At 43.7% G+C, this 26,160-nt stretch overlaps 1 protein-coding gene across 7 annotated transcripts in view; it reads left to right on the top strand.

Moving 5' to 3' along the window:
• IL31RA (interleukin 31 receptor A) overlaps positions 1-26,160 on the top strand; it is a 62,779-nt gene that overhangs the window by 17,040 nt on the left and 19,579 nt on the right. Inside the window, exons 2-8 of one of the 7 annotated variants that reach the window (XM_084800765.1) lie at positions 10,101-10,306; positions 13,204-13,281; positions 16,829-16,946; positions 19,727-19,893; positions 22,675-22,817; positions 23,522-23,675; positions 25,953-26,032. In XM_084800765.1, the coding sequence (XP_084656891.1) occupies positions 13,227-13,281; positions 16,829-16,946; positions 19,727-19,893; positions 22,675-22,817; positions 23,522-23,675; positions 25,953-26,032 (717 nt within the window). In that variant the 5' untranslated portion in view covers positions 10,101-10,306; positions 13,204-13,226. Of the gene's footprint in view, positions 1-9,897; positions 10,307-10,334; positions 11,624-12,423; positions 12,501-13,191; positions 13,282-16,828; positions 16,947-19,726; positions 19,894-22,674; positions 22,818-23,521; positions 23,676-25,952; positions 26,033-26,160 lie in introns of those variants that run through there. The other 6 variants (XM_084800764.1, XM_084800770.1, XM_084800767.1 and 3 more) reach the window with 6 other exon arrangements.

Here is a 26,160-nt window from a genome sequence, read left to right as displayed (position 1 = left end):
AGACCAGCCAAGTTGTTCCAGTTTTAGTATCTGTCATTTTTTTCTTAGCTCATTTGAGCTTTGTGTCTGCTATTTGTCTAGTAAAGATGATTTCTAGTTAGTGTCATGTTGTTATTTGGGATTCTCCTTGTCGTCATCCTTGGAATTTTCTCTCGTATTGGAAGAGCCTGCGTTTCTCCTTCAGCATATTTATCTACAACATCTTGAAGAAAATTATCTTGGTATAAGAACAGTTTTGTAAGTTTTTCATGTTTGAAAATATCTTTACCCGTCTCTTTTGGTGCTCAGATGGGTACAGCCCCTAGGGGGGAAGTGATTTTCCCCACGTGTGGAGAAGGCGTTGGCCCATTGCTTCCTAGCTTCTTCCTGGCTTTGCCATTGAGAAGTCTGAGGCCATCCTCATGGCTGAATTTTCCCTTTTTTCCTGTTTATCTGATACCTAAATATCTTTCTTTTGTACTTGAGGATGGATTTATTTTTATTAGTTATACCTGATACAGTGGGAGCTTTCAACTTAGCCAGCAGTGCTCTTCAATTTGGGGGAATTGAGATTTTTCTCATGATTTCTCCCTGTTACTTCTCTCTTCTGGAACCAGTTATATAGTCAGATGCTTGTTACACTTCATCCCTTTGTTTTTTCTTCTGTTTTGTGGAACACTGCCAACTAAGATTTCACTTCCCATGTGTTTAATGTCTAAGGGGTCTTAATCTCCAAGCATGGCCTTTCCTTAGCATATTATTATTTTATAGGTATGGCCTTTTTCTTTTTTCTTTATTTTTGAGGGCTTCAGTAATAAATTTATAACTAAAAATACTTTGCTTCATACACTACATCTCTTTCCACTTATTTTCGTGCAACTGTTGTGGGGAAAATGGAGTCAATTTAGCTTTGTGGAGTTTGGAAAAAATTATAGTATATTTTTCTGCAGATTTTCAACCAATATTTCACATCTACATTTCCCTGAAAGTCAGCTGTCATTATTTCTGAGAGTTTTGTTCTAAAGAAAACACTGAATTAGCCAATGCTGAGCCATTCTCCCTGGAGAGTGCAGGGCTGGGTTCCTCTGGGCCTCTGTTCAGCTTTGTGCTTCCGTGTGGATTTGTTTTCACTTACTGTGCTAGGGACAGCGAGACCTTTCAATCGGCAACAAATGTTCTCCAATTCTGGGAATTATTTTAGTTTTCACATGGTATTTCCATCACCTAATAATGAATGCATAACCTAATTCTGAGTGTGTTCCCCTTAACAACACCTTGTTTGTAGTGTATTGTTGATTTATCAACATTGAACTCAACTCATGGCTAAACACTGTAATTCATGCCTGGATGAAGCTTTGTCTAACATTTATTTGCTTATAAAGCACATCCCATAGAATGGTACCTAACACTCTATGGATGGGGCCATTTGAATTAGTGTAGTTGGTAAAAATTGGTACAAAAAACAAAAAGAAAAAGGCCACTAAATGGACTGTGACAAGGACACTTGTGTTCTCTGAGTGCAGATTAGAAGGCAGCCTTGTTTGGCTTCAACTAGAAGTTTCTACGTCAGACAACTTCATTTTTCTGATACTGTATGCCTATTAATTGTATGACCAATCCTATATTAATTTGAGAGTTTACAAATGTTAGTAAGTAAGCAAGTTTTCAAATAAAAGCCATGAAAAATGAAGGTCACTTGTACCAACTCATATCTCAAATTCCTGAACCATGTGTGAGTCTATGACATAATTATACCCATTTCCTGTTGACATTCTTTAGGTACCTTTAGGCCTCAACTTTCTTATTTACCATTATTTTCACTTCCCACTTTTGGAAAAAAATATATTTCAGCATTTTAATTAAAATATATTTGCTTCACTTTTCCTCTTCCCTGTCCTCCCTCCATTCCCTCCCATGTCCCTTCTCTGAAAGTCCTTCCGTGCCGTCCACTCCCTCTAAATTATATGGCCTTGTTTTGATTAGTGTTGTTACATATGACATAAATGCATAAATGCAGGCTGGTGAATCCATTCAGTGCTGCTTGTGTGTATATAACTTCAGGGCTGCTCACTTTGTACTAGGTAACCAATGAGGTGCTCATCCCTGGGAGCGACTGCCTCTCAGGGATCAGCATGTTCTTGATCAGGGGTCAGCACCCTATGGAATGCCCTCCTTCCCTGTAAATATGTCTATTGATACTATCGCTTGTTCAGGTCTTGTTTAGTCAGCCATACTGTTGATGTCACTTCTGGGAGACACAATTCCCAGAGCAGACTTCCCGGTCCTCTGGCTCTTACAATCTTTCTGCCTCCTCTTCTGGGATGTTCCCTGAGCCTTAGGTACAGGGCTTGTGTTCAGGATACATCTGGTGTAACTGGACTCCACATAATCTGTTGATGTTGACATTATAATATGTTGTGGTTTTCTGTAATGGTCTGCAGTGAGGGGCGAGAGCTTCACTTGTTTGTGGATATAAGGATACATTTTAGAATGTGGTTAGGATTGGGCTGGCCTATTCACGTGGTGGTAATAGGTGCTCTCCCTTGGCAGTTTGCATAGTGCTGCATTTTCTGCCATTATGAAAGCTTGACCACAGAAAGGAGGACTTCAGGTTAGAGCCAGCCAGCATTTGAGTTCTGTGTCCAAAGTGTGCACTGTCTTCAGTAATAGGAACTTAACCTTCAACCTCCAAGAGGCAGCCAAGGGCAACAGCAAAAGCCTGTATCGTTTTGGTAGTCATTTGAACTACTCTGATCAACAGTTCAAATGGAGGGTTCTCATGCTTGGTACTTGGCGTCTCTTACTGTATTGCTCTTGTAGGGAGCATTGTCAGTCCGTGTGTGTGTGTGTGTGTGTGTGTGTGTGTGTGTGTGTGTGTGTGTACACATACATAGCTATATGTGTTATGCATAATCTTAGGTAAACATAAAATAATATGATTCCTTGCAGCTTTATCAAACATCCTTGGTGTTATTTGAACTCACTCCCTCCTCTTCATCTATTTTAACTTCCCTGCAAATCCTACTTTCAAAAAAAAAATCATTTCTTATATGTCATCTCTTTTCTCATTTATTTTGTTTGTGGCTCTATAGTTTCCTGAGAGTGAAGGAGGATGCCTTCAATTGGCCATGCCTTACTAGAATCCCCTTTGTACATGCTTCTAGGCAGGTGCTACACCTACATTAGGGGATAAGTTTGGTTGTATAAAGAAGTGCTTTGTCTGCTATTATTTAGCTTTCCTGTATAGTACATTGCAACAAGACTTTATCTTATTTATGTTTACTGTGTAAACAGCTAGGTCTGCCTCTCCCCTGGGCTTCTGCTGATTTCTTCTAAATTAGCCTAAAGACCATGGAGGAGTGGGTTTTAAAAAAAGCTGCCAGTGTAGCAAACTTAGCTTGTCTTAAAACTTAGACTGTATTTCTTCCCTGTTGTATCACAACCTCTTCTCTGGGCTTTTAATTTTTCTGTGTTGATGATTTTATTAGCCAGTTTTAAAAGGTTGCAAAAGTGTGGTACGCAAAGAGATTCCCCCAAATAATCTAATTTGACCTTGGTATAAAGGAAACAACACTAGGTGGCCTTGGTTTAGTTCTTGGTTTCTCTCTTAGTCAATTTTCTACTGCTGTATTAAAAGCACCATAACCAAAGCATTTATGAAGGAAAGGGTTTATTTGCTTATCCTGAATCATGGTCCTTTGAGCGAAGTCAGACAGCATCTCAAAGAGGGCAGGAACCTGGAAGCAGGAGCCGATGCAGAAGCCGTGAAGGATTGCTGCTTACTGGCTTGCTCCTTGTGCCTTGTTTAGACTACTTTCCTATAGAATCTGGGGCCACCGGTCCAGGGATGGCACCGCCCACAATAAAGTAGGCCCTTCCCCAAAATCACTAGTTAAGAAGATGCCCTACAGGGTTGCCTGCAGACATTTATAGAGGCACATAGTGTTTGTATTCAGCATTAGTGTTGGCAACTAAGCTGGGCTTCTGCTCCGTTCATGTATTGGTGCAAAGTTCAGCTTAGATAGAAAGAAGTATCATAAACTTCTTTTCAAAGTTACTGCCATAAGATCTTTTCTCTCCTTCCTACTTATACATAATGTCATGGCTGCATACTTCTTTTTTTTTTTTTTCTTTTTCTTTTTCTTTTTCTTTTTTGAGTTGAAAATTTGCTCAATGTTTCACATCCACTGCCACATTTGTCAGGACTTACTGAATATAAACTTGAAAATTGAGTAAATTTCTTGAGTTGTTTATGGTTATCGGATGGTGCTTCCTTTAAAGTTGAGTGGTCTAACAGAAACAGATGATTATTTATTTAATTGGACTATTACACTAAATGCAGCCCATTTCCCAGCAGAAGTGGGTAAGCGCTAGCCTGGGCTGGGCTGGATTGGAAAGGCAAAGGAAAGCCCTCAGATAAGCAAAGGCGAGCATCTCTCCCTGAGGCTGAAGTGCCTGTCACCCTGTAGGTCCTGAGTTGTCCATAGCATTGGCACCATTTGAACCAGCTGGACATTACAGGGTACCACCTAGTCAGGAAGGTAAGGATTCATTTGATAATCAAAGCTCCTTTTTTCTACTGTGTATGAGTTTGTTTGCTGAAATGATGGGTCAGAACCCTCACATGGCTTCCTCCTTAGACAGTTGTTGATAGTTACAGTAGACTCTTTTGGAAGATCATGTTTTTAAAAGCTTTTGGGGATCGAGAGGAAGAGGTTGTGGAAATTTTCTGGAAAATGTAGATTTAAACTATAGTCTAGAGAAAACTAGACCTGGGTGAATTGTAGCGAGATCCCTGTAGGTAGTAGAGTTTTGAAGCAGAAGAGACGAGGGAGAATCAGTCACTGAGTGTAGCTTAGAGCGGCCACTTAGCTTTACTGGAGAACCTGTACTGGGGAGCTGGGATTTGTTTTCCCCCCTCATAAACTGTGTTTTTGAAGTGAGTACAGCTCTAATGTTGGGCTTGCTTATCTATGAATTGGAGATGATAACATCTCCACAGGGATCTGTAGTTGAGGGTGCAGTTAATGGAATGTAATTAGCACCCAGTAGGCTCCTACTGTTAACACTGGTTGTGTGCTTGCCAGTCTAGCTGAGTTAGCCATCTAGAACATTCTTCCTTGGAAGCAGCTCACTTCCCAAATGGGCTGACTGACTTTGGGACTGAAGGCAGGGAGGTATCTCTTCATTTCATCCTGGGGAAGCATTTGATGTCCTAATATAAAAAGCAAGGGGACCATTGTTTGTTGTTTAAATTGCTAAAATTTGGCTGAGTTTGATTGACGAAAATAGCAATTTCACATAACTTAGTGTAAAATATAATAGATAAAATATATTTACACATTTAAAATATATAAATATGAAATATAAGTTACATACCTCATTTTCTTCAAAGACCTAAGTAAAAAATACCTGTGTAAGCGCTGCAAACTGAGACCATTGTTACTACTTCAGGATCTAAACCAGCATTTAAGAGAGTGAGAGGGGCTCTAGAGATGACTCAGATGATAACGTGCTTGCCACACAAGTGTAAGCACCTGAGCTCAGGCCCCTGGAACCCACAGAAAGAAGCTGGGCACAGCAGCGCACAGCTGTAATCCTAGCACTGGGGAGGCAGAGATGGGACGATCTCTGGGACTCTGCCCAACCAGAGTAGCCGACTCATGAGCACTAGATCAGTGAGAGACCTTGCCTCACTGACATGGAAGGGGTCAGGAGATGGAACAACATGCCTCATTTTCAAGAGAAAACAGGTTTCAGTCTAGTTCCCAGCACCTACATGGTGGCTCACAGCTGTCTGTAACTCCAGTCCCATGGCATCTAATGCCCACTTGTAGCCTCTGCAGGCATCAGGTGTGTATGTGATATATAGACATATGTACAGAAAAATAGCCAAACTTTTTTTTAAAGGTGGAGACTTTGTTGTTGAGCACTGGCGTCTTCACATGCGCTCTCACAGGAACCTGTACACACAACAACAAAGAACGAGAATGGGGACTCTTCTCTTTAAGCAAAAGAAAAAAAACTGTACACCAGATTCTGTGAGGAATTCTGAGGTACTCTTGTCAGTACTGTATTCAACCCTCCAGGGCTGGGCAGCTTGTTGCTTTGTAAAGACTGGGGAAACAAGTGGGCGTGGCCATAAAGGTCCAGCACTTTAAACTTAATTCAGGGGGTGATAAAGCCATCAAGCAAGCTGCCCTGCCTCACTCAGTCCCTCAGAACCTCTCACAAACAGAGAGGGCTGGGTTGATAGCGCGACTCTACTGTGCCTGGCTCAGAATGGGTATTGACAAATAGTTGGATGAGTGGTGAAGGGCTAACTGAATGAAAGAAAGTAAAAGTGGAACCGACAAGCATCTAGGACCCAACCTTGGTTGAGAATGGAACTGCCAAAGGTGTCATGTGGAGTGGAAGGTTGCTAGGGAGTAGAGCAGCCACCCCTCATGGCCTTTCACTTTGTGCCATGTGATAGGATATGGGGAGGCAGAGACAAATTAACATCTTCAGGTCTATAGTATCTGCTGCCAGAGGCAAGAGACACCCACTTTTCTCCTTGCTTTATCCTGGCCTCTGGTTGTCACCAGAAGGAATTTTTGGAGCTGTTGGCTTATCCTTGACAGCCACTGCTGTGGGAGAGGTAGAGAAGGCATCTAGCGTCCACTGTGGCACATTCATTCTACTGTTTGGAAAATCTGTGCCTCTACCAAATAATCCATTCAAGTGAGTTTCCTCTGAGTGAGAATGCCAGTTTCTAGGAAGGGGTCTTTCTCTGAAGACCAGTTACTACCCACGGCTGCTCTGTTTCTAAGTGAAGGCTTAGTGACCCAGGGTCAGGAGATGTTGGTGGTTCTCTCTGGGAGCACAGCAAACTCTGTGAATTTCCCATAGCAGACTTGAGGGGGAGTGATTCACCTCACTTAAGCCTATAAGAGACCCATGAGGGATGGTCTGTTTAAGACAGGAAGTCCCACATCCCTCGTCCTGGCCTCTATAATCAGAAAAGGCTTCGCTGATTCTGAGCAGTGAAAGGAGACTTGGTTTGGGGTATCTTTCACAAAGCAGCGATGTGGTCTTGTGGCCTCCCCGTCATAATCTATCATTCTGCTGACAGAACGTTTGGTAATTTACCCCAGTAAATGGTACTAGATAAAAACTGCCGTGTGTGTGTGTGTATGTGTGTGTGTGTGTGTGTGTGTGTATGTGTGTGTATAGCATTCCAGCCCACAAGTGCATGTGAAGGCCCCTTGCCAGCCTGCTTTGTCTGCCTCAGTCCCTTAAGACACTAAACCTGGAGCTGTGTTGGCTGCCCCAAACCCCAGTGATCACCCACCACTGAACTTTGGTTACAAGCATAGTGTTACCATGCCTGGTTTTTTTTATGGGTTCGGGGGATTTGAACTCAGGTCCTTGTGCTTGTACAGCAAATGCTTTTTCCCAGTGAGCCACTTCCCCATTCTGACTTCTGTCTTTTTGAGGCAGGGTTTCTCTTGTAGTCCTGGCTGTCCTGGACTTGCTTTGTAGACCAGGCTGGTCTCGAAACTTCTGTCTTTTTTAACCATCAATGTTTTACCTTCTAAGATGACTTCCTTACAAGGACACATATCCCCTCTACCCTCACTGCCTGTGGGGGTCGGGGACGGCTTGGGGAGTGGGGGGGGTATGGAGCCACAGGATGTTAAGAATGAAACTGAAGACAAGCCATCTTTGCAGGCACTGGGTTGGAGTCTTCCAGAGACTGACCTCATGGTTTACTTTTCTTCCGCATTTAAACTTGTGACCTGTGACCTCTGACCTTTACAAATAAGAATGAATTCTGTTGGCTGATAAACAGAGTTGAGGGCTAGGGCCTAGAGGAAGGATCTGCGGTAGAGTCCATAGGTGGAGGGTGCACCACCGCACTCTTTCATAAGGCTGTGTCCTACTCGCTGCAGGATTAGGGCCTAATGCAATGCTCAGGAGTTGAGGGTTTCAGGTGGAGGCTGCTCCGAATTCTATAGCAAAGGCTCACTGGGTCACGCGGGTTGACTGACCACTTTTCACGCTGGCGTTTCAGGTGACTTAGACATCATTCATTTCCTTTGTTTGAAGAAAACAGGTTCGTGTGATTGACAGTCTGGTTTCTTCAATGCCTATGTTAAACTGTGCTTCCTACAACTCCTCCATCACCCTCAATGTCTTCTTTTTCTTTCTTTCTTTCTTTCTTTCTTTCTTTCTTTCTTTCTTTCTTTCTTTCTTTCTTTCTTTCTTTCTTTCTACCTGTTGAGTAGGTTCCTGTGAAGTGTCTTAAGAAAAGCCAGATTGTGGTTGCCCCATCACATCTCCCTGTGGGAGCCATATTTTCCTATGAACAAATGGCTTCTCACCTCACTCCTGGCCTGCTTCAGGTATGATGCCATTGAAGCCTTCTCACTTTAAGAACCCTACTGTTGGTGGAGCACACCTTTAATCCCAGCACTCAGGAGGCAGAGGCAGGTGGATCTCTAGGAGTTCGAGGCCAGCCTGGTCTACAAGGCAAGTCCTGGATAGCCAAAGCTACACAGAGAGACCTTGCCTCAAACAATCAAAAGAAAGAAAGAAAAAATAACCTACTGTCCTTTGTCTTGGCACCAGGAGTTTTTCCTAGCCACGACCCTGCTCGTGGTCAGGAGCCTAGAGGACTCAACATACTCTTTAAAATTGGCTTAATATAGCACAGTGATCTGTTACTTTATCCTGTGGATTAGTTCACCAGCAGTCCAGCACAAAGATTGTCCATATCTGACTCTGAGAGGTGATACATGGGTCCTTGCCTGACATTTTCAGTGAACCTCAGCTCTTCAATTTACCAGTTGGAATCCCTAAATGAGCCTGTTTCTGAGCCACTGGGAGAGTCCTCGTGTCTAATAACAGGTAGAACTGATAGGCAGCTTTATTTATTTATTTATTTATTTATTTATTTATTTATTTAACTTTTTAAAATATTTTATTTATTCATATTACATCTCAATTGTTATCCCATCCTGTGTATCCTCCCATTTCTCCCTCCTTCCTGCTTTCCTCCTACTCCCCTCCCCTATGACTGTGACTGAGGGGAACCTCCTTGCTCATAGGGTATCAAGTCTCTTCTTGGTAGCCTGCTATCCTTCCTCTGAGTGCCATCAGGCCTTCCCATCCAGGGGACGTGGTCAAGTATGGGGCACCAGAGTTCGTGTGAAAGTCAGTCCCCACTCTCCACTCAATTGGCTAGATTGGGTAGGGGTTCAAAGTTTACTGCATGTATTATCCTTGGCTGGTGCCATAGTTTGAGCAGGACCCTTGGGCCCAGATCTGCCCCTCATCATGTTCTTCTTGTAGGTTTTAGGACCCTCTGGATCCTTCTGTTTCCCCATTCTCCCATAGTTCTCTCACCTAAAGTCCCAATAGGATGTCCTCCCCTCTGTCCCATTTTCCTGGTAAGTGAAGGCTTTCGTGGGACATGCCCCCTGGGCTAGTGTCCAGATATAAGTGAGTATATACCATGTGAGTCTTTCTGCTTCTGGGTGAACTCACTCATTATGATCATTTCTAGTTCAATCCATTTGTCCACAAATTTTGGGAATTCCTTGTTTTTAATAGCTGAGTAGTATTCCATAGTGTAAATGTACCACAGCTATTCCACTCCTTGGAATATACCCAGAAAATGTTCCACCACACAACAGGGACATATGCTCAACCATGTTCATAGCAGCCTTTTTCATAATAGCCAGAACATGGAAACAGCCTCAGTATAAGAACGGATAAAGATAGGCAGCTCGTTCTGCCATGGTGCTTACTGTGAGAACCACAAGCAGAACTGTCCCTGGAGGGCAAACACGCACATTAGAATGGGGGCCCCCCGTCCTGAAGGCAGCAGCTTTTGTCGGCTTTGCACAGTCATTACTTCATTTCTCTTCTTAGCTGCTCTGTGTCCTCCCTGCATAGTTACAGTCACAGTCCATTCTCTGACTCTACAAGGAAACCCAAGACTTGGACCCATTTTGTGCTCAGGCTCCCTGGAGGAATTATATCATGATAACCATCAGTCATAAGAACTGCTCGCTCTGGCATCGGTAGCTTGAAAAAACAACTGCCCTGCTGTCCTCCCTTCATCCCTTATTAAGAAGCCACGATCTGCCTCTTGGGAGTCAAAGCTGGCCTCTTCTACACTCAGTGCACAAGGCTGAAGGAATCCAAGAAATCCAGCTGCTGCTGTCTCTAAGTGTCCAGAAAGCCGCTCTCCTCAACCGCGCGGTCTTCGGCTCTGCTTCCGGGTGTGACCGTGCCCTGAACTGTTTAAAGCTTCTTTTTAAACGTTCACAAGAAACAGGTAAGTGTTCTCATAATAAAGGAATGAAGTGCTGATTGGCGCTAATTAAAAAATATTGCATGTTAAATTTTATTTGACATGAAATAGCCCTAGATTTAAAAGTGAAAAATAACTCATTGTTAACAATGTTAGCTTTATTATGCAGATAGTTATTAATTGACTTAATTATTGGGCTGATGACATCTGTTTTTATAGAATTTTCACATCTGGATTTCCCTCCCATTCTAATAGTGCTTTTTGAACATGTAAGTAAGTAAGAGCGAAGTCTAAAAGACCTGTTTTTCCCTAAAACTAGGAACAGAATAATACAAATTTCTAATGAGAAACAGAAGAATGTTATTGTGCAACGATTAAATTTTTTGTTTCTTTTTAAGCTTTTTATTTTTACCTTGATAAAAAAATTTTATTTTGTGTGTGTGTACCTGTGTGTGAATATCCCAGTGTACCTGTGGAGTTCAGAGGACAAGTTGGCCGGAATTAATTCTCTCCCATGATGTGAAACCCGGCACCAGGTACCTTTACCCACTAAGCCATCTTGCTGGTCCATATGACAAAATTTTAAAGACATGTTCTTTGTTGAAAAATTAAATATTCCCATTGAAGTTTTATATTCCCTTATATCCCAGTGGCTACACTGTCAGTAAAGAAGTTCTCTAGAGTGATGTTAGTTATTAGCTGCTGCTGCTGTTGTGCAACCAGACGCCCAGTTGTTCACTGATGACCTTTCTGTTCTTCTTACTTTTTTGTTGGTGTTGTGAATTGAGCTTGTCTGTAGCTTAAATTGTCCCCAAACTTGGTATGACAAGTAGGTTGGTCCTGAACTCACACTTGAACTTGGGCCTCAGCCTCCTCCCTGCTGGGATTACAAGCACGTGTTAGCACTCCTGACCACTTTTGTTGCTGTAGATCCTGGCTCCCATTCTGCCTTATAGCTTTAGGTACTTTCATCCAGCAGGCATTTTATTTGGCGTATGCGTAAGAGGCTTTCATCCCTGTAGCTTTCTCCAGAAATCTGTTTCATTTGTCTTATTTAAAACTTCCCCTTTCCACACATCCACGCTCCGTCTCAGGAAATGAAAACATCATCTATTTCTTCCTGGAATGAGTTACGCTGTTACATTTGCCTCACCCGTAGCTTCTCCTAGCCCAGAGCTAGCGTTCATTTTATTCCTTATTAGCAGGTAATGCTACATGAGCAGGTACTGAGTGTCTACCATGTAAAGGCACCGCATTGAGGAAGCTTCATTCTCCCAAAGCTGCCAGAGTGAGGGCAAGGCAGGCCGTATTTTGCTAAGCACCATTCATGCAGCTCTATAGGTAAGGCTCAAAGGAAGGCTCAGTGCGTGCCCAGGGAGGGCATCCTACCATAGACTGGCCTTGGCATGAGCTTGGGAAAGTGATTAATGTGCTGGGAATAAGGATGTGGTGGGCAAAACAGAATGTCTTGATTTCTTCAACTGTTACACCACAGTCATCACAAATTTCTAGTAGCAGATGGGTGGGGATTTCTCACATAGCAAACGATTGATTCTGTAGCACCGGATGCCAGATACGTGTCCTCTGATCCAATTCAGTTCTGATGCCATATGCCCAGATATAACATCACACCCCTCAGATCAGAGGCACAAACCCAAGACTGCCTCAGCTGGTAGTTCCAAGCCTTGGGTGGTTTTATTTGTACATTTAACCAACTGACTATAAATCATTATTATTAGGACTTCCTCTTTGAGTTTGGCTATTTTGCCTGAACCATTCACTGAACTCAGAGAAGCAGGCTTATCGGGTTATTATAAAAGGAAAGTAGAGAACATACAGATACAGATGCATAGCAGAAGGGGTGGGGTAGAGGTGTGGAGCTTCTACAATGCTCCAGAAGTTTCTACATGTTTATCTGTCTGAGAGCTCCTGGAACCCTGCCCATTGGTTGGTTGGTTTGTTTTTCCATTGTATAGGCTTAATTGCTAGTAAATTGGTGGAAAAACCCAGCAAGTCTGTGTGTAAAGACTTTCTTCCTCTAAAAAATGGAGCGGGCTCCCTCTGTAACAACTTTTATGACTGTTGATCCTACAGGAGAAGAACAGATAGGAGTGCTCATATACGCCCAGTAGCAAGACAGAAAGGCAGGAGAAGCTAGTATGGTGATGCATTCCTGGAATCCTAGCACTTACAGGAAGATTGCTCCCTTGAGTTCAAGGTCAGCCTTAGCCACATGCAGCTCTTGGCTAACCTTAGTTACAGTGTGAAACCCTGTCTCAGCAAAGAAAGCAAGGAAGAAAGGAAGGAAGAGAGGGGGGGGGAGTTAGAGAAAAAAGAGGAGATAGAGGAAAGAAAGGCAGGGACAATTAGAATTTCTGTTAGAGTTCCTATGACTCATCTCAGGAAAGGAAAAGTTTGGTTTCGATGGCCTGCCTTGGGGAAGGAGCTATGAGCCAAGAACCAGGTACAGAACCAAAACATCATGTATCATAATTTTATAATGGGAAGGGGCCCTGGCAGGCAGGCACAGTCTGGAGACATGAAGTAGAATGGTGTTTCTGGGAAGCGAGGGCCTAGTCCATTTGGCCCAGTGCTCAGTAACTGAGGCAAAGGCTACAAGCTGGCCGTAGATCTGTACGGATTCTTAGTACCTTCAGCCTGTCTCACCCTGCGCTTAGTGGCCGTTCGCTGTGGGTATCGCAGAGTGATACCTGGTGCCAGTACACATCTCTAAGATGGGGACAGGGTTGAGGTAATAGACGAGGTCTGTGTTGGGCTAGACAGCCAGCAGGATACGATGGGATGGACATAAAGCTCCCCGTGCTGCCTAAGTGTCTAGAGCCTGTCACTGGCATAATGTTGTCAGAGAGACAGGAAGCAGCCGCTCACTTGACTGATGACATTTTGAGCTCTCTCTCCAGCCTCTGCTGTGAATTCTGGAACAATGTGGACCTTGGCACTATGGGTGTTCCCTCTGCTCTGCAAATTCAGCCTGGCAGGTAGGTTAACTTTTCATAGCTCGTGTAATTCATATGTTTTTGGGCAAGAATTTTTAACTCTGGAACAAAGGGATTCTGAATATCCATAGATGGACAATAGTAGAATCTTTGACATTTTGTGTGTGTGTGTGTGTGTGTGGCCATGCATGGGCACAGCTTGAATGTGTGTGCCCACAATAGAAAATGAGGACTCGTACATGGGTAAACTTGGCGAGATGATCTGTCACGTTATTAAAGGAAGAGATGACCTCCTAAAGATGAAGAGCATTCAGACATGTCCAACATGTGGTCCATGGGCTGCCGACGTCCCAGGATGGCTGTGAATGAGACCCAACACAGCTCTAGATCACGGCCTCGCGCCGCAGAGTCTAAGGTCATCATGCTACAGTGCCAAAGGAGTGGGCAGCTGAGAGTACAGCCTGACATGAAAGTGTGAGCTTGCTTTATGAGACTGAATTTTTAACTCAATTATGTGGTTCTCAAGAATGAACTTTGTAGACCACAGTTTCTTGTGCCAACGTCAAAAAGTTGATCACACCTAAACCATGTCAACCTATGAACAATTCATTTTATCACAACCTATTTTTTTTTTTTAAGAATAAGATTGAAAAAAAAAAAACCACAGTGGGCTGAATATTGAAAGCCTGGGTGGTGCAATTTACGAGCAATTGTTTCTTGCTTGCCAAATGGTCAGGGCACGCCCCATGGCCATTCCTAGCCTTATAGTCAGCCTGTGTGTTCCGGAAAAAGAGGTACTGATGCTGAAGGGCCGTTTAATTTACCTGAGGTTTCTTCTGTAATATCATATCAGATGTCTTGTGTATGGCGAGCAGCAGGCTCTGAACTAAAGTAGCCCCACCCGAACAGCCCCAATTGAGTGGAAAATTGTTTTTTGGAACCATTTTCTTTTCTCCTGACACCTCATAACATTTTTATTTCTGGAAAGTAGATATGTGATTCCTTCTGCTTATGGATTTTAATACATATTAGCCAAAGCTGTTTCTCTGTCTTTGAAAATCAGCTTTAATGAGACAAAATCCACATATCCTACAGTTACCTTGCAAACTTAAAATCCAGAGGCTCTCGGATGTGACCATCCCTCTAGCCAGGTTTGGGGCTTGAGAGGTGATGGCTCAGCAATTAAGAATGCCTGCTGTTCTTAAAGAGGACTATAGTTCAGTTTCTAGCAGCGTACAACCACCAGTAACCCCAGCTCCAGGGCATCCCAGGCCCTGCTGTGCCCTCTGCAGGTCCTGGCACCTACATGGACTGTGCCTAGTAAAAGGCAATACAGATAACATTGTTCAGGCACTGCAGAGGAGTAGAATACCCTTATTTTCTGTGATTATGCTAAATCAAACAGAGCCCCCTGTCCACTGCAAGAAAGTCAGGCAGGAACTGAGAACAGAGGAGGGCTGAGCAGCCTTAACTCCATTAGCCTTATCTGACTTTCCTCTGGTTTGCGGTGACTTTGGGGTAACCCCGTCCTTCTGGGATAAAACCTTCTACTTCCAAAACTCGCTGCTATTCCCTTGCTCTCCTTCTCATGGTGTCTGAGCATTAGAGCCGGACACCAGTGTCTTTCAGAATGGGCCCTTATGCTCCACTGTGGTCTTCTCTGGGCTAGCTGGCATTGCCCCGTCTGTCGTCTGTTAGGCACTGGGTCAGCTAGCTTTACCTGAGCACTTGGGCATCATGTTTGAATCTACACCAAATCTCTCTGTGTTTACAAACCTCTTCAGCCCAACCTAGGCCTAGTTTAGTCTTGCAGATCTATCCTGAGCCCACTCCCAGGCCTGAAGCACAGGAAAGGCTGAGTCTCCAGTGTCATGCTCACCTACTGGCCGCTCACCGGAAGCGTTGCCCTCGGCCTCCCCTCGGCTGGAGTTGGTGCTGAGTATAGAAACCTGGCTTCTTCTGTCTTCTCTTTCCTACCTTCTCATGCTGAGCCCTGCAAAACAGGGTGTTTGCCTGTTCATCCTGCTGTGCCTTCTTGTCACTCCCACCTCTTTGTCTTTGGATGCTCCTTGCTAGAAGGGATGAAATCCATGGCCACCTGCTACGGCTGATGAGCCCACTTCTTCCAATAATATGTGTAGATGCAAAAGAAAAACACCCACCCAAAACAACACAATATAAGATTACATAGGAATCCATACATGCTAGATATCAAATTTCCAAAAAAGGAAATTTATGATACTTCTTCTAAATAGTAAGATCTAACGATTGACTTGTGCCCAGTAATAATCAGATGTAATCGTTACCTTAACCTAGAAATTGTGACATTGGTATTTTGTATTTCATGCTATCTACAACTGAAATAAGTTGTAAAAATTCATAAGTCAAAGGTAATTATTCTGTTTCCACAGTTTATCCACTACATTTATGATGAAAGAAAATTCTAAATTTCACATACGTTAGTGAAAAACTCAGATGTAGAGTCATCACTGTAGATAGAGGCCTTGGGCCCTGGGAGAAGGGAGCCAGTAAGGGAGGTGGACTGAAGGCTCATGCAATAGCCAGCTTCGTTCAGAGCACCAGACGATTTATATTCTGAGGGTTAAGAAGAGTCACACGAATGAAGAGCACAGTCACAGGGACAAGCCACACGTGGCAAAAGCAGGTTTTTCCACAGAGGCATGTTAAAAAATAACAATAATCAGTTGCAATGGATAATCTGAAAGAAACTCAGTCCTATCCGCCACTCCTGGGAGGGGCACAAAACGCAGTCCAAGAGACAGGTCACGAGACTCTTGTTTTCTTGGAGTGTCCTCAGGACTCTCCTCAGACAACTCCATTCTTGATCATATTCTGACACTGTGATCTGTTCCCACCACTGTTTGTGAATATGTAAATCCTACTACTTGGGGACCCTTTTAGGCCGCTAGACCTCTGTTCTGGATGAGACAGTACATGCTCTTCCTGTCTTGTGGGGACTTTCAGGATCATCAGCTGCAGATGTGCAAGCATCATCCACAAAGCTGTAGCGAACATCAGCACTTTTGAATTTTTCTTATATCATAACCTAGTTATTCAGAGCAATTCATCTGATGCCTTATTATTTTACCCACATCCAGTGTTTACATTAAAAAGCTTTTGCTTCTAAGTGCTAATTTTTATTAGCACTGCAAAAAAAAATTTTTTTTAAAGTAGACCTATCTCTTCAAAGGGAATAACTGAAGTAACAGACTTTTTTGTTGCTGTTGTTTCTGTGTTAATTGTGAAGTAACACTTTATGAGTCTGATCAAGACTATGGTCCTCAACCTTTCACAAGGTCACTACCCCTTTCACAAGGGTTGCTTCAGGTGTCCTACATATCAGATATTTATATTACAATTCATAACAGTAGCAACATCGCAGTTATGAAGTAGTAATGAAATAATTTTGTGGTTTGGGGTCACCACAACCTGAGGATCTATATTAGGGGGTCACAGCGTTAGGAAGTTTGCGACCCACTGGGTTAGGAGAATCTCCTCGACCTAGCGAATGGCGTCAGGAAGGCAGTGGTTCTTGTGTACTGAGTTGTGTTTCTGTGATTTCCCCTAGTCCCGCCAGCTAAGCCAGAGAACATTTCCTGCATCTTATACTTTGACAGAAATATGACTTGCACTTGGAGTCCAGAGCAGGAAAACAGTGGCACCAACTACACCGTGAGGATGACTTAGTAAGTACAGGAACTGTGTGTGTGTGTGTGTGTGTGTCTGTGCGCGTGTGCGTGCGCATGTGCGCGTGTGCGCTCTCAGCAGGAGGCAGGGGCCTCCTGAGTCATCCCGCAGTCAAGTCACTTAGGAATGACACTTAGGACAATGACAACCTGTGGGTGACAGCTGCATCTGTTAAGTGTCTGGGTGTCATCCCAGTTCCTTGCAGATAAGCAGACAGGATTGAAGCTACACAGGAGGACTGTAGACTTTATGGTGACCTGCCATTGGAGATGCCAGAGTGGCTGACAGTGGCCTCCAGGGAGGGGCATAGTGGGGAGTCTTCATTTACCACAAGTGCTCGCGCTCCTTTCTAGAGAGAGCTATGCAGCTGTTTTCCTTCATGAATCCAGATGTAGTGTGACTGGCCTAGAGCTAAGAGGACTTGCTTCTGTCTGCACTGTTAGTTTGGTGGTTACTGATTTTTTCCTCACTGCCTCAAGCATCCCTTTTGGTTACATTTCCATTAGAACAAAAGCTTTTATCATTTAAAAATTACAATTCTAGCCATAAGCTAAGTGTTTTGGCATGTTCAAGTTTTAAAAAAAGCGAAGGCATTTGGGCTGGAGACCATAGAGGCCAATTGTTACAAGGTTGTGTGGCTGTGCTGAAAGGGAATTCTCCCCCCTGGGGAAGAGAGAGGACGTGAGGGCAGACTGACAGCAGGTTGTTTTTAAGTTGAGATTTCAAAGAGATCTGGAGGTGAGGAAAGAAGAGAAAGGGTGCCGGTCAAAGGCCGTGGCACGAATACCTGCACACATTAAGCACAGCCCCAGAACCCATCGCAGCCCACACTTCCTGTAGGGTACTCTGTGTAGCTTGACTTATTTCACCCTATACACACCTGTGCCTGTGACCACGACGTCACTCTACCCCAGGAGTCCGCATCAGAAACCCTCCAGGTCCTTTCTGCTCCTGCCTCGCACAGCTTGCAAGCTGAGCCTCCTATTCAGTTCTGCTCCATGTCCACAACCTCAGGACCACATAGGCGTTGGCTGTGTCCACCTCGCATTGCTCTAGAGGCGCCGCACCTGGGAGAATGGAGCTGATAAGTGAGGCGGGCTAAAGTCTCCTGCAGCTTTATCCAGAGTTCTTATGAGGTCTGGCTCTATACAATGACAAGAGCAAGCCACATAGGGCAAAAACATGTTTTTCCATAGAGGCGAATGAAAGATAGTTTAAACATTTAATTGAATAACACCAGCAAGCAATAATGAGTAATCTGAAGTAAACCCACTCCCATCCGCCACACCTGGGAGGGGCACAAAAAACAGGTTCCAAGAACAAGTCTGTGTTTTGAAGAAACTGAGGTCACAAGACTCTTGCCTTATTGGAGTGTCCCACCCGTGCTCAGAACTCTCGGCACCTGTGTCCATTCCTGGACACCCACCCACCTGGTTCCTGTTAATGACGTGAGCCGAACAGCATGAGAAGTCCTATCCATCAACCATGGATAATTATCTATTTTCTCCTGTCTTAGTCACTGTTCTAGTGCTGTGAAGAGACACCATGACCAAGCAACTCTTACAAAAGAAAACATTTAATTGGGAGCCTGCTTACATTTTCAGAGGGTCAGCCCATTATCATCCTGCTGGGAAGCAGACAGGCACAGCACTGGAGCGGTGCTGAGGGGTTTACATCCTGGTCCACACGTGCAGCAAGCAGAGAAGGAAGGGGAGGTGGGAGGGGTGAGGGGGAGGGGGGCAGAGGTGGGGGGGGAGACAGACAGACAGACAGACAGAGACAGGGGAGAGAGGAACATGTACACACATAGACTGGGCCTCAAACAAGGCACCTACTGGGTACGAAGCATGCAGTTATATGAACCTGTGGGAGGTCGCTTTCATTCAGATCAACACATCCACCTGTCCTCTATCGTTCATCTGTTTATCATCTCTCTAATCTAACTTTTATCTGTTATCTGTGTGCATAGCTATCTATCTAAATGAGTTTTTTAACTATATATAAATGATAAAAATTCTGCTTGAAACATACAAATTTTGAATTGCATCATCAAAAGACAATTATTTAAGTATTTCTATTAACAACTTTCCAAGCATCTCTGACAAATCACATAAATACATGTTTTTATAAAATGGTGATGATTCTGTACATGACATGTAACCCAAATTAGGAGATGGGGTATTTTAAATATTATTTATATTTATAATAACTTAATTTAGCAAATTCTCTGATGTTTTGAAAGAATACATTTTTTTTTTGAGACAGGGTTTCTCTGTGTAGTGCTGTCTTATAACTTACTCTGTAGACCAGGCTGGCCTTGAATTCACAGAGATTTGCCTGCCTCTGCCTCTTGAGTGTGGGAACTAAAGGCACAAGCCACCGCTGACTGGCTTGAAAGGACAAATCCTTCAGGCTCTACCTTCAGTATTCTTGGTTCTAGTCTGGAATTTGAACAATCTGTTGATTATCCCTTAAATTAGGGATGCATTGCATGTAGTCTACAGGGTTGACAGTCATCTGGACTTTGACCAATCTGTTCATCGCCTTTTCCAGTAAGAATGCACTGTGTCATATGGTCTGCGAGGTTTCCAGGATGTCTGTGTGGCTCACAGCATCTCAGGCAGGCAGGAAGCTGGTGCCCTTGGCAGATGCAGCAAATCCCCACACAGTTCCCCAGAGAAACCCATAGCAAAAATGGCAACTGCTGCTTAATCCATGTGTGATTTGTTTACAAGCTTCCGTACTGGAACTCAACGCTGAATTCCTTTTCCTTCCAAAGCTCCTATGGGAAACAGAATTGCACTGCTTATGCCACAACAGCTTCCTGTTCTTTCCTGCGCGAGTGTACAATAATACCCCCAGACAACTGCAGTGTTGAGGTAGAAGCTCAGAATGCAGGTGGTAAAGTGAAATCCGACGTCACGTTTTGGTATTTAGACTCCATAGGTAAGTGGCTGACACTGACTGAATAATTCTCTCCCGCTTCCCTCCCTAGTGGAGGCGTCTTTAGATGCACTGCAGCCTCAGAGTTTGAGGGACTAATAGGAATATGCTGTAGGTATGTGGTATTAAATAAGGAGGGGAGGAGGGAGGAAGGAAGGACAGAGGAAGGAAGAGGGAGGAAGGAATTAATGAGGGGAAGAAGCATGATGGCAAGGGGCGTCTTTCTGGGCACTGGTGTCTTTTGCGGCACGTGACATAGATGGTTCTCAGAGAGATGAGTGTGGCTCTTCTCCAGCGTGTCATGGCTGCTCAGGAAGGAAAAGAGGAGTTCTTTTTTTAAGTGTCACCAATTGTGCTCTTTCAAACTTTTTTGAAAAGTCTTTTTTTTTTTTACCACATAATTGAAAGTAACTGCTTTATTTAAATACAATTAATATACTATAAATTCTAAACTCTATAGTATGCAGTCAGTGAGTTTATTTTAGGCAGAAAGTTGTACAAATATCACCAGTAATTCAATAATAGGATCAAGTTCAATGTAGTTAAGAAAATACATATTTATCAGTAGCAAGTCCCCAACCATGTATTTACTTTTCCCCCCAATATCTAGCCGTTTCAGACCTGTTTTGTTTTGTTTTGTTTTGCTTTTATCCTTATGGATTTGCTTCTTAGGAACATTTCATATAAGTAGAATCATATAATAATGTGGTTTAAAAAAATCTGGCTTTTATAATGTTTTCAATGTCTGTCATGCATTAGGACTCTGTTGCATTTTTATGGTTGAATTGTATCCCATGAGACGGATATATATATATATTATGTTTATCCATTTGTCAGTTAAGGTAAATTTAGGTGGTTTCTATTTTTTATTAGTATGAATAGTACATCTGTGAATATTTGTGTAAACTTTTGCTTGAAAATATGTTAAATTCTCTTAGATCTACTCCTTTTTTGCTGTGTCATGCGATAACTCAGTTTTACTTCTTGAAGACTTACCAAACTTTCAAAGTGGCCGTGGCGTTTACATCCTCACTGGCTGTTTATGAGACTCCTGTCTCCCTAGTTATCTTCTGGGATACATTTTGTCCCTTTTTCCAGTTGTCCTGGTGAGAGTGAAGGGATACCTCACTGTGGTCCTGCTTCACATTGTGACATCCGCAATGACTAGTATTTCATTTAAAATTTTTGCCCATTTTTATTGTCTTTTGTCATTGTGTTACTGTTTTTTCAAGGCTGGGCTTCTCTGTGTAGCCCTGGCTGTCTCTGAGTTCATTCACTCTATAGACCAGGCTGGCCTCGAACTCACAGCGATCCCCCTGCCTCTGCCTCCTGAGTGCTGGGACTAAAGGCGTGCACCACCACGCCCAGCCATTGCTGTATTTTCTTTTAAGGTTTGTGAATTGCTATACTTCGATAGTTGGTTCATCCTCAGTAACTGTTCTGTTTGGTTTTAGTGTTTTGGAACAGGTCAGCCTCACATTGTACAGCAGGACTGACCCCGGTCTCATGACCTCCACCTCTCAGTGCTAGGGTTATAGGCGTTGCCACCATGCCTGGCTTAGAGAGCTTACTTTTTAAAAGGTGCCTTTTTATCATTTGAATTATGTGTAGTTGTATGCTCATGAGTACATCTGCTTATGGAGGCCAGAGAGGGTGAAAGCTCCTGGAGCTGGAGCTAAAGGTGCCTGTGAGCTGCCTAGTGTGGGTGCCAGGAACCGAACCTGGGTCCTCTGCATGGCACTCCACACCCCCCTAACCACTAAGCCATGTCTCTCTAGCCTCCTGAGTTAGGTTTTTCATGTGGTGTCAACTGTGTCAGTCAGCTTTATGTTACTCTAACACGTTTCTGGACAGTTTATAAAGAGAAAAGGTTTGTTTTCCCTCACAGTTTTAGAGGTCATGCCAACCAGCCCCATTGCTTCAGTGCTGTTATTTCACGGCTGGAGAACAAAATAGAAGAGAGAGGAAGGGGTCTGGACTCTGTTGTCCTCTTCAAAGGTAAATGCCCAGTGACCTCCAGATCTCCTCCTAGGCCCCCAAACCTTAAAAGGTCCCCAGCCTTCCAGCAGCCACAGGTGAGAACCAACTTTTAAATGCAGGGACTTAGGAAGAAACTGGTTGACTTTTTTTTTTTTCAAACTAAAAAAAAACTTTTTTTTTTCTTTAGGATTTTTAAAGAAAATTGTATTTATTTAGTTAAGTAGAGCTCTTGCTTTGTATCATCTAGAAGTTGTTTCAGTCTTCTGGCCTTAGTCTCTCAGTTTCTGGTTTATAAATGTGAACCACGAAGCTTCACAAAAATACATATTTTCAAGAAAAGAAATGTGGAGCTGTGATGTTTGCAGTGTGCGAGGAAAGCGGGCAGCATTTGCTGGTGGCCATTCTGCATCGCAGGCCTGCTAGACGGTTATACACTCTCTTCATAAACAATTCAGTTGTAGTTTATTCTGTAAGCCACATTTTGCTTACAATTGCATCATCATTAAACACATTTCATGTTTTGCCATCATGATCCTGGCATTGAATAAGGGGCTGATTCACAGTGAAATCACAGGAGCAACCTTCCTTTTGCTGGACATGCTCTTTCCACTGGTCCAGCGCCTAGGGAGAGTGTCATCCTCTCTCCACTGCTGTGCTAATGCATCTGTGGGCAGTGGACCCCACAGAGTACGGCCTGTCCCTGGCTCTCTCGGCTTAGGGGTGGATATTGTGAGCATCTTCTCCGCTGCTATAAATATGAAGATTGTATGCTGGTTTGTTTTTGTTTTTTTTTGTTTTTTGCAGTGAAAACTGAACCACCTGTGATTTTAAGTGTGAATCCAATTTCAAATCGAATGCTCCAGATACAGTGGGAACCCCGTGAAAGGCTTCGTTTTTATTATTTTAAGTGCACACTTCGGTTCAGGACTGTCAACAGTACCCACTGGGTAAGTTGCACCATTATGGTATTTCTACTAGAGACCGAAGGAAGGGCCTTATTGACAACTTTTGTTCATCTGGAATTGTATTTTTACATGGAAAAGTTGTTGAACCTGTAACGGGATTAGAAATGAGTAGCTCAATTTTGAATCTCTCTGGAGGCACTAGATCCAGAGACGTTTGGAGCTTCAGTAAAGCAGAGTCCTTGTTTCACTAATGACAAAATGACACTAGGAGAAGGGAGTGGACTTGTAGACCTCCATCTTCCCAAGAGAGTGAATTTGTACATCTAGGCTGCCAAGATTTTTTTCGCAGCTTGGACGGTCATCCAAAGAGCAACAGTTAGAAATGGAAGACTTGGCTAAAAAAGTCTAAAAGAAATGTGTCTTCTGCTGATCGCAGCTGTTGAGGTTGTCTGAGCCACTTAACTATGACAGGTTAACCCTGATGCCACGTTAGTCCTTGTTCCCCTGCTCCAGGTTCTATGAGGCTGGATTTCTGGGTGTCAGAATCACCTGGAGTTTAAGCCAAAAGACCGTGGCTCTGCAGCTTTCACGTCCAAGAGCGGTGGATCCTGAGTCTCTGTCCCACAGACTTCCAAATAGGAAATGAGGAGTAGGACGGTGATTCCGGGTGTGATCCGTGTCAGCAAGAAAGCACTGTGGCCGAAGCTCTCCCTGTTTTCGCTCAGAGCCCATATTCTATCTTACAGACAGAAGTCCGTTTCGAGAGTCGTGACTGGGTCTACAACCTCACAGGGCTTCAGGCTTTCACAGACTACGCCATAGCCCTGCAGTTCAGGACCAACAAGTCCAGATACTGGAGCAACTGGAGTGAAGAAGGAACCGGAAGGACTATGGAGGAAGGCAAGCCACGCCCTCCCTGCTCTTCCTCACCTGCTTATTCTAGTGTGGGCTCCCTGGGTCTAGCCTTGGTAGGTTCTGACACATGCCGGCCTTGAACTCGTGGCTGCTTGGGAAACCTGGTCCTGGAATATCATCTGTAGGTCTCCTCTCCACAAGTCTGCTAAGCCCCGGGGAGTGAGCTGCGCATTTCAGATGCCTTAGTTACTATAGCAGCGTTGTGTTCCCAGAGGTACAGGACCTCATCGGTCGTACCCTTAGGAGACTCTTACACTCCAAAAGACATCTCGTGATAAGTTGGAGAGAGGCATCTCAAATCTTAAGAATGGCTACTAACTATATGAAAGTAGAGGGAATACAAGAAAATACATCACATTTTTAAAGGCAGCAGTTTAACAAATTGGGCTGCACATAGTCAACTCCCACACTGGTCTTTGGAATCAACTTCTGTAGTCCTGGCCCAGGAATGTTTTCTTCCCATTCCTGCTGGAGTTCCCATGAGAGCAACTTGGAACGACCAGATATTTGACTTACCTAGCCTATTGGCTAAGCCAGGACCCATCCTATACCTTCTAAGTTTGTATGCTCCACTGGAGGCAGCCCCACTTAGGCTGATTTCACTTCACGGATGGAGCTTCATGCATTGTTTCGGCAGTTGGAGCACTTAGTGCCTGGGCACCCTTCTCATCCAAGATGCAGTTCTTACGTGCCATGCTCTCATACTGTGTCGAAGAGATCACAGAAAAATCCCACATCACACGCTTAAGTGTTAGAACTCGGCCAAACACAGTGATGGCAATATAAATGAAATAAAATAAAAATTTTAAATTAAAATTGTATGCATTTTGACATACAGTCTGTATCATCTCTAACTGCTTAAGCAGCACTAGTGTCTACGGGTATAAAACATGAAATGTGCGGTAAGAAATGGCCAAATGGTGCTGAACTAGTCAGTGCTGTGGCTGAGGTGAGCACCCCCTGTGCAAACACCAAAATGAACCTCACAGCCTTGCTCAAACTGTCCTCCTCAGCTGCACCTTGCACCAGACAGTTTGGGGATTCAGTAATACCTGGAGTGTCGATGTGGCTTGTTCAGATCTCCTTGCTGTGGCTATAGCCTGCTTCTCAGTCCAGTATGTCCTCAACTTATTTTGCTGTCAGTATTATAATTTATCCTTTCTTCTGATTACTAGTTCAGCCACCTGCCATTTGCTGACTAAATCACATCAGCACTTAACATATCACTTCTAGAGAACTTTTGCACTCAGCATTTCCTCTGCTATTTTTTTAAAAAAAGATTTGTTATTATGTATACAGTGCTCTGGCTGCACGTACACCTGCAGGCCAGAAGAGGGCATCAGATCACATCATAGATGGTTGTGAGCCACCATGTGGTTGCTGGGAATTGAACTCAGGACCTCTGGAAGAGCAGTCAGTGCTCTTAACCTATGAGCCAGCTCTCCAGCCTCTGCTCTTATTTGTCTTCATTCTTTTCCAGGATCTGAGATGGGTGGATAGAAGTATGACCTAAACCCCAGAAATTCCTACGTTTTTGTTTTCCAATTCATAAACCGTCTACTCCCTATTTCCTAGTGGAATGCTAGCTGGTCTAATTCATATCAACTCAAACACTGTAATTATTTTAAAAGCTCTAAGCCAAATTGAAGTACTGCTTTTTTTCTTTCAACCTGCATTTAAGTGTTTAAATATCTACTCATATGGTACATATATACTTAGATTTAAATCCTGGCTGTACTGCTTAAAAGCTTGTATCATTGAGGATAGTAATGTCACATCCCCACAGTGCTAGGCCTGTAGCAATTGAATGAGCTCATTCAGGTAAAAAACACTTAATGCAGTGCTACTTGCTAGAAATTAGGTATTGTCGCCATTGGTCATCATTAGTACTCCTAGTATGTGTCTGATTGCAAATGGAAGGGCTATTGTATTAATGTACACAGGTATCAACTCTCAGAGGATGTAAGATGGCACATTTCCATCCAACTTCAGGTGCGCGGTGTATTCCAGTGGACTATATTTTACTTCCTTCACCCCTGATGTTATTATCGAGTTATCACCCCAACGGCGCTTTTATTTTGAAATGTGGTTGATTCCAGTCCTTCTACCACAAAATGGAGACCTTGTTGGACATTGCAAGACTGACTTCCCCTCTCTGCAAACGTCCTCCTTGCCTAAGGCAGGGTGCCCAGTGGCCAGTGCATCGCCATCTCCTGCTGCAGCCGCCTGCTGGCAGTCATGAGCTTCCTCTTGTTCTTTCAGTTCCACATGGCCTGGACCTGTGGAGAGTCCTGGGACCAGCAGACGTGAACGGAAACAGGAAAGTGCTGTTGCTGTGGCAGGTGACCGCTCTTTGTCTGTCTTAACCCTACCCTCTGGCCGAAACCTTTGGTCTCTTCCCCTCAACACGTGGTGGTTCTTGGTGTTTCACCTCCCAGCTTTTCCTTCCCATGGGGCTTTGTGTTGCCTC

This window comes from Acomys minous, assembly GCF_964271855.1.
Source record: "Acomys minous genome assembly, chromosome: 11".
Lineage (NCBI taxonomy): Eukaryota > Metazoa > Chordata > Mammalia > Rodentia > Muridae > Acomys > Acomys minous.
This window is presented reverse-complemented; position numbering and strand designations above follow the sequence as displayed.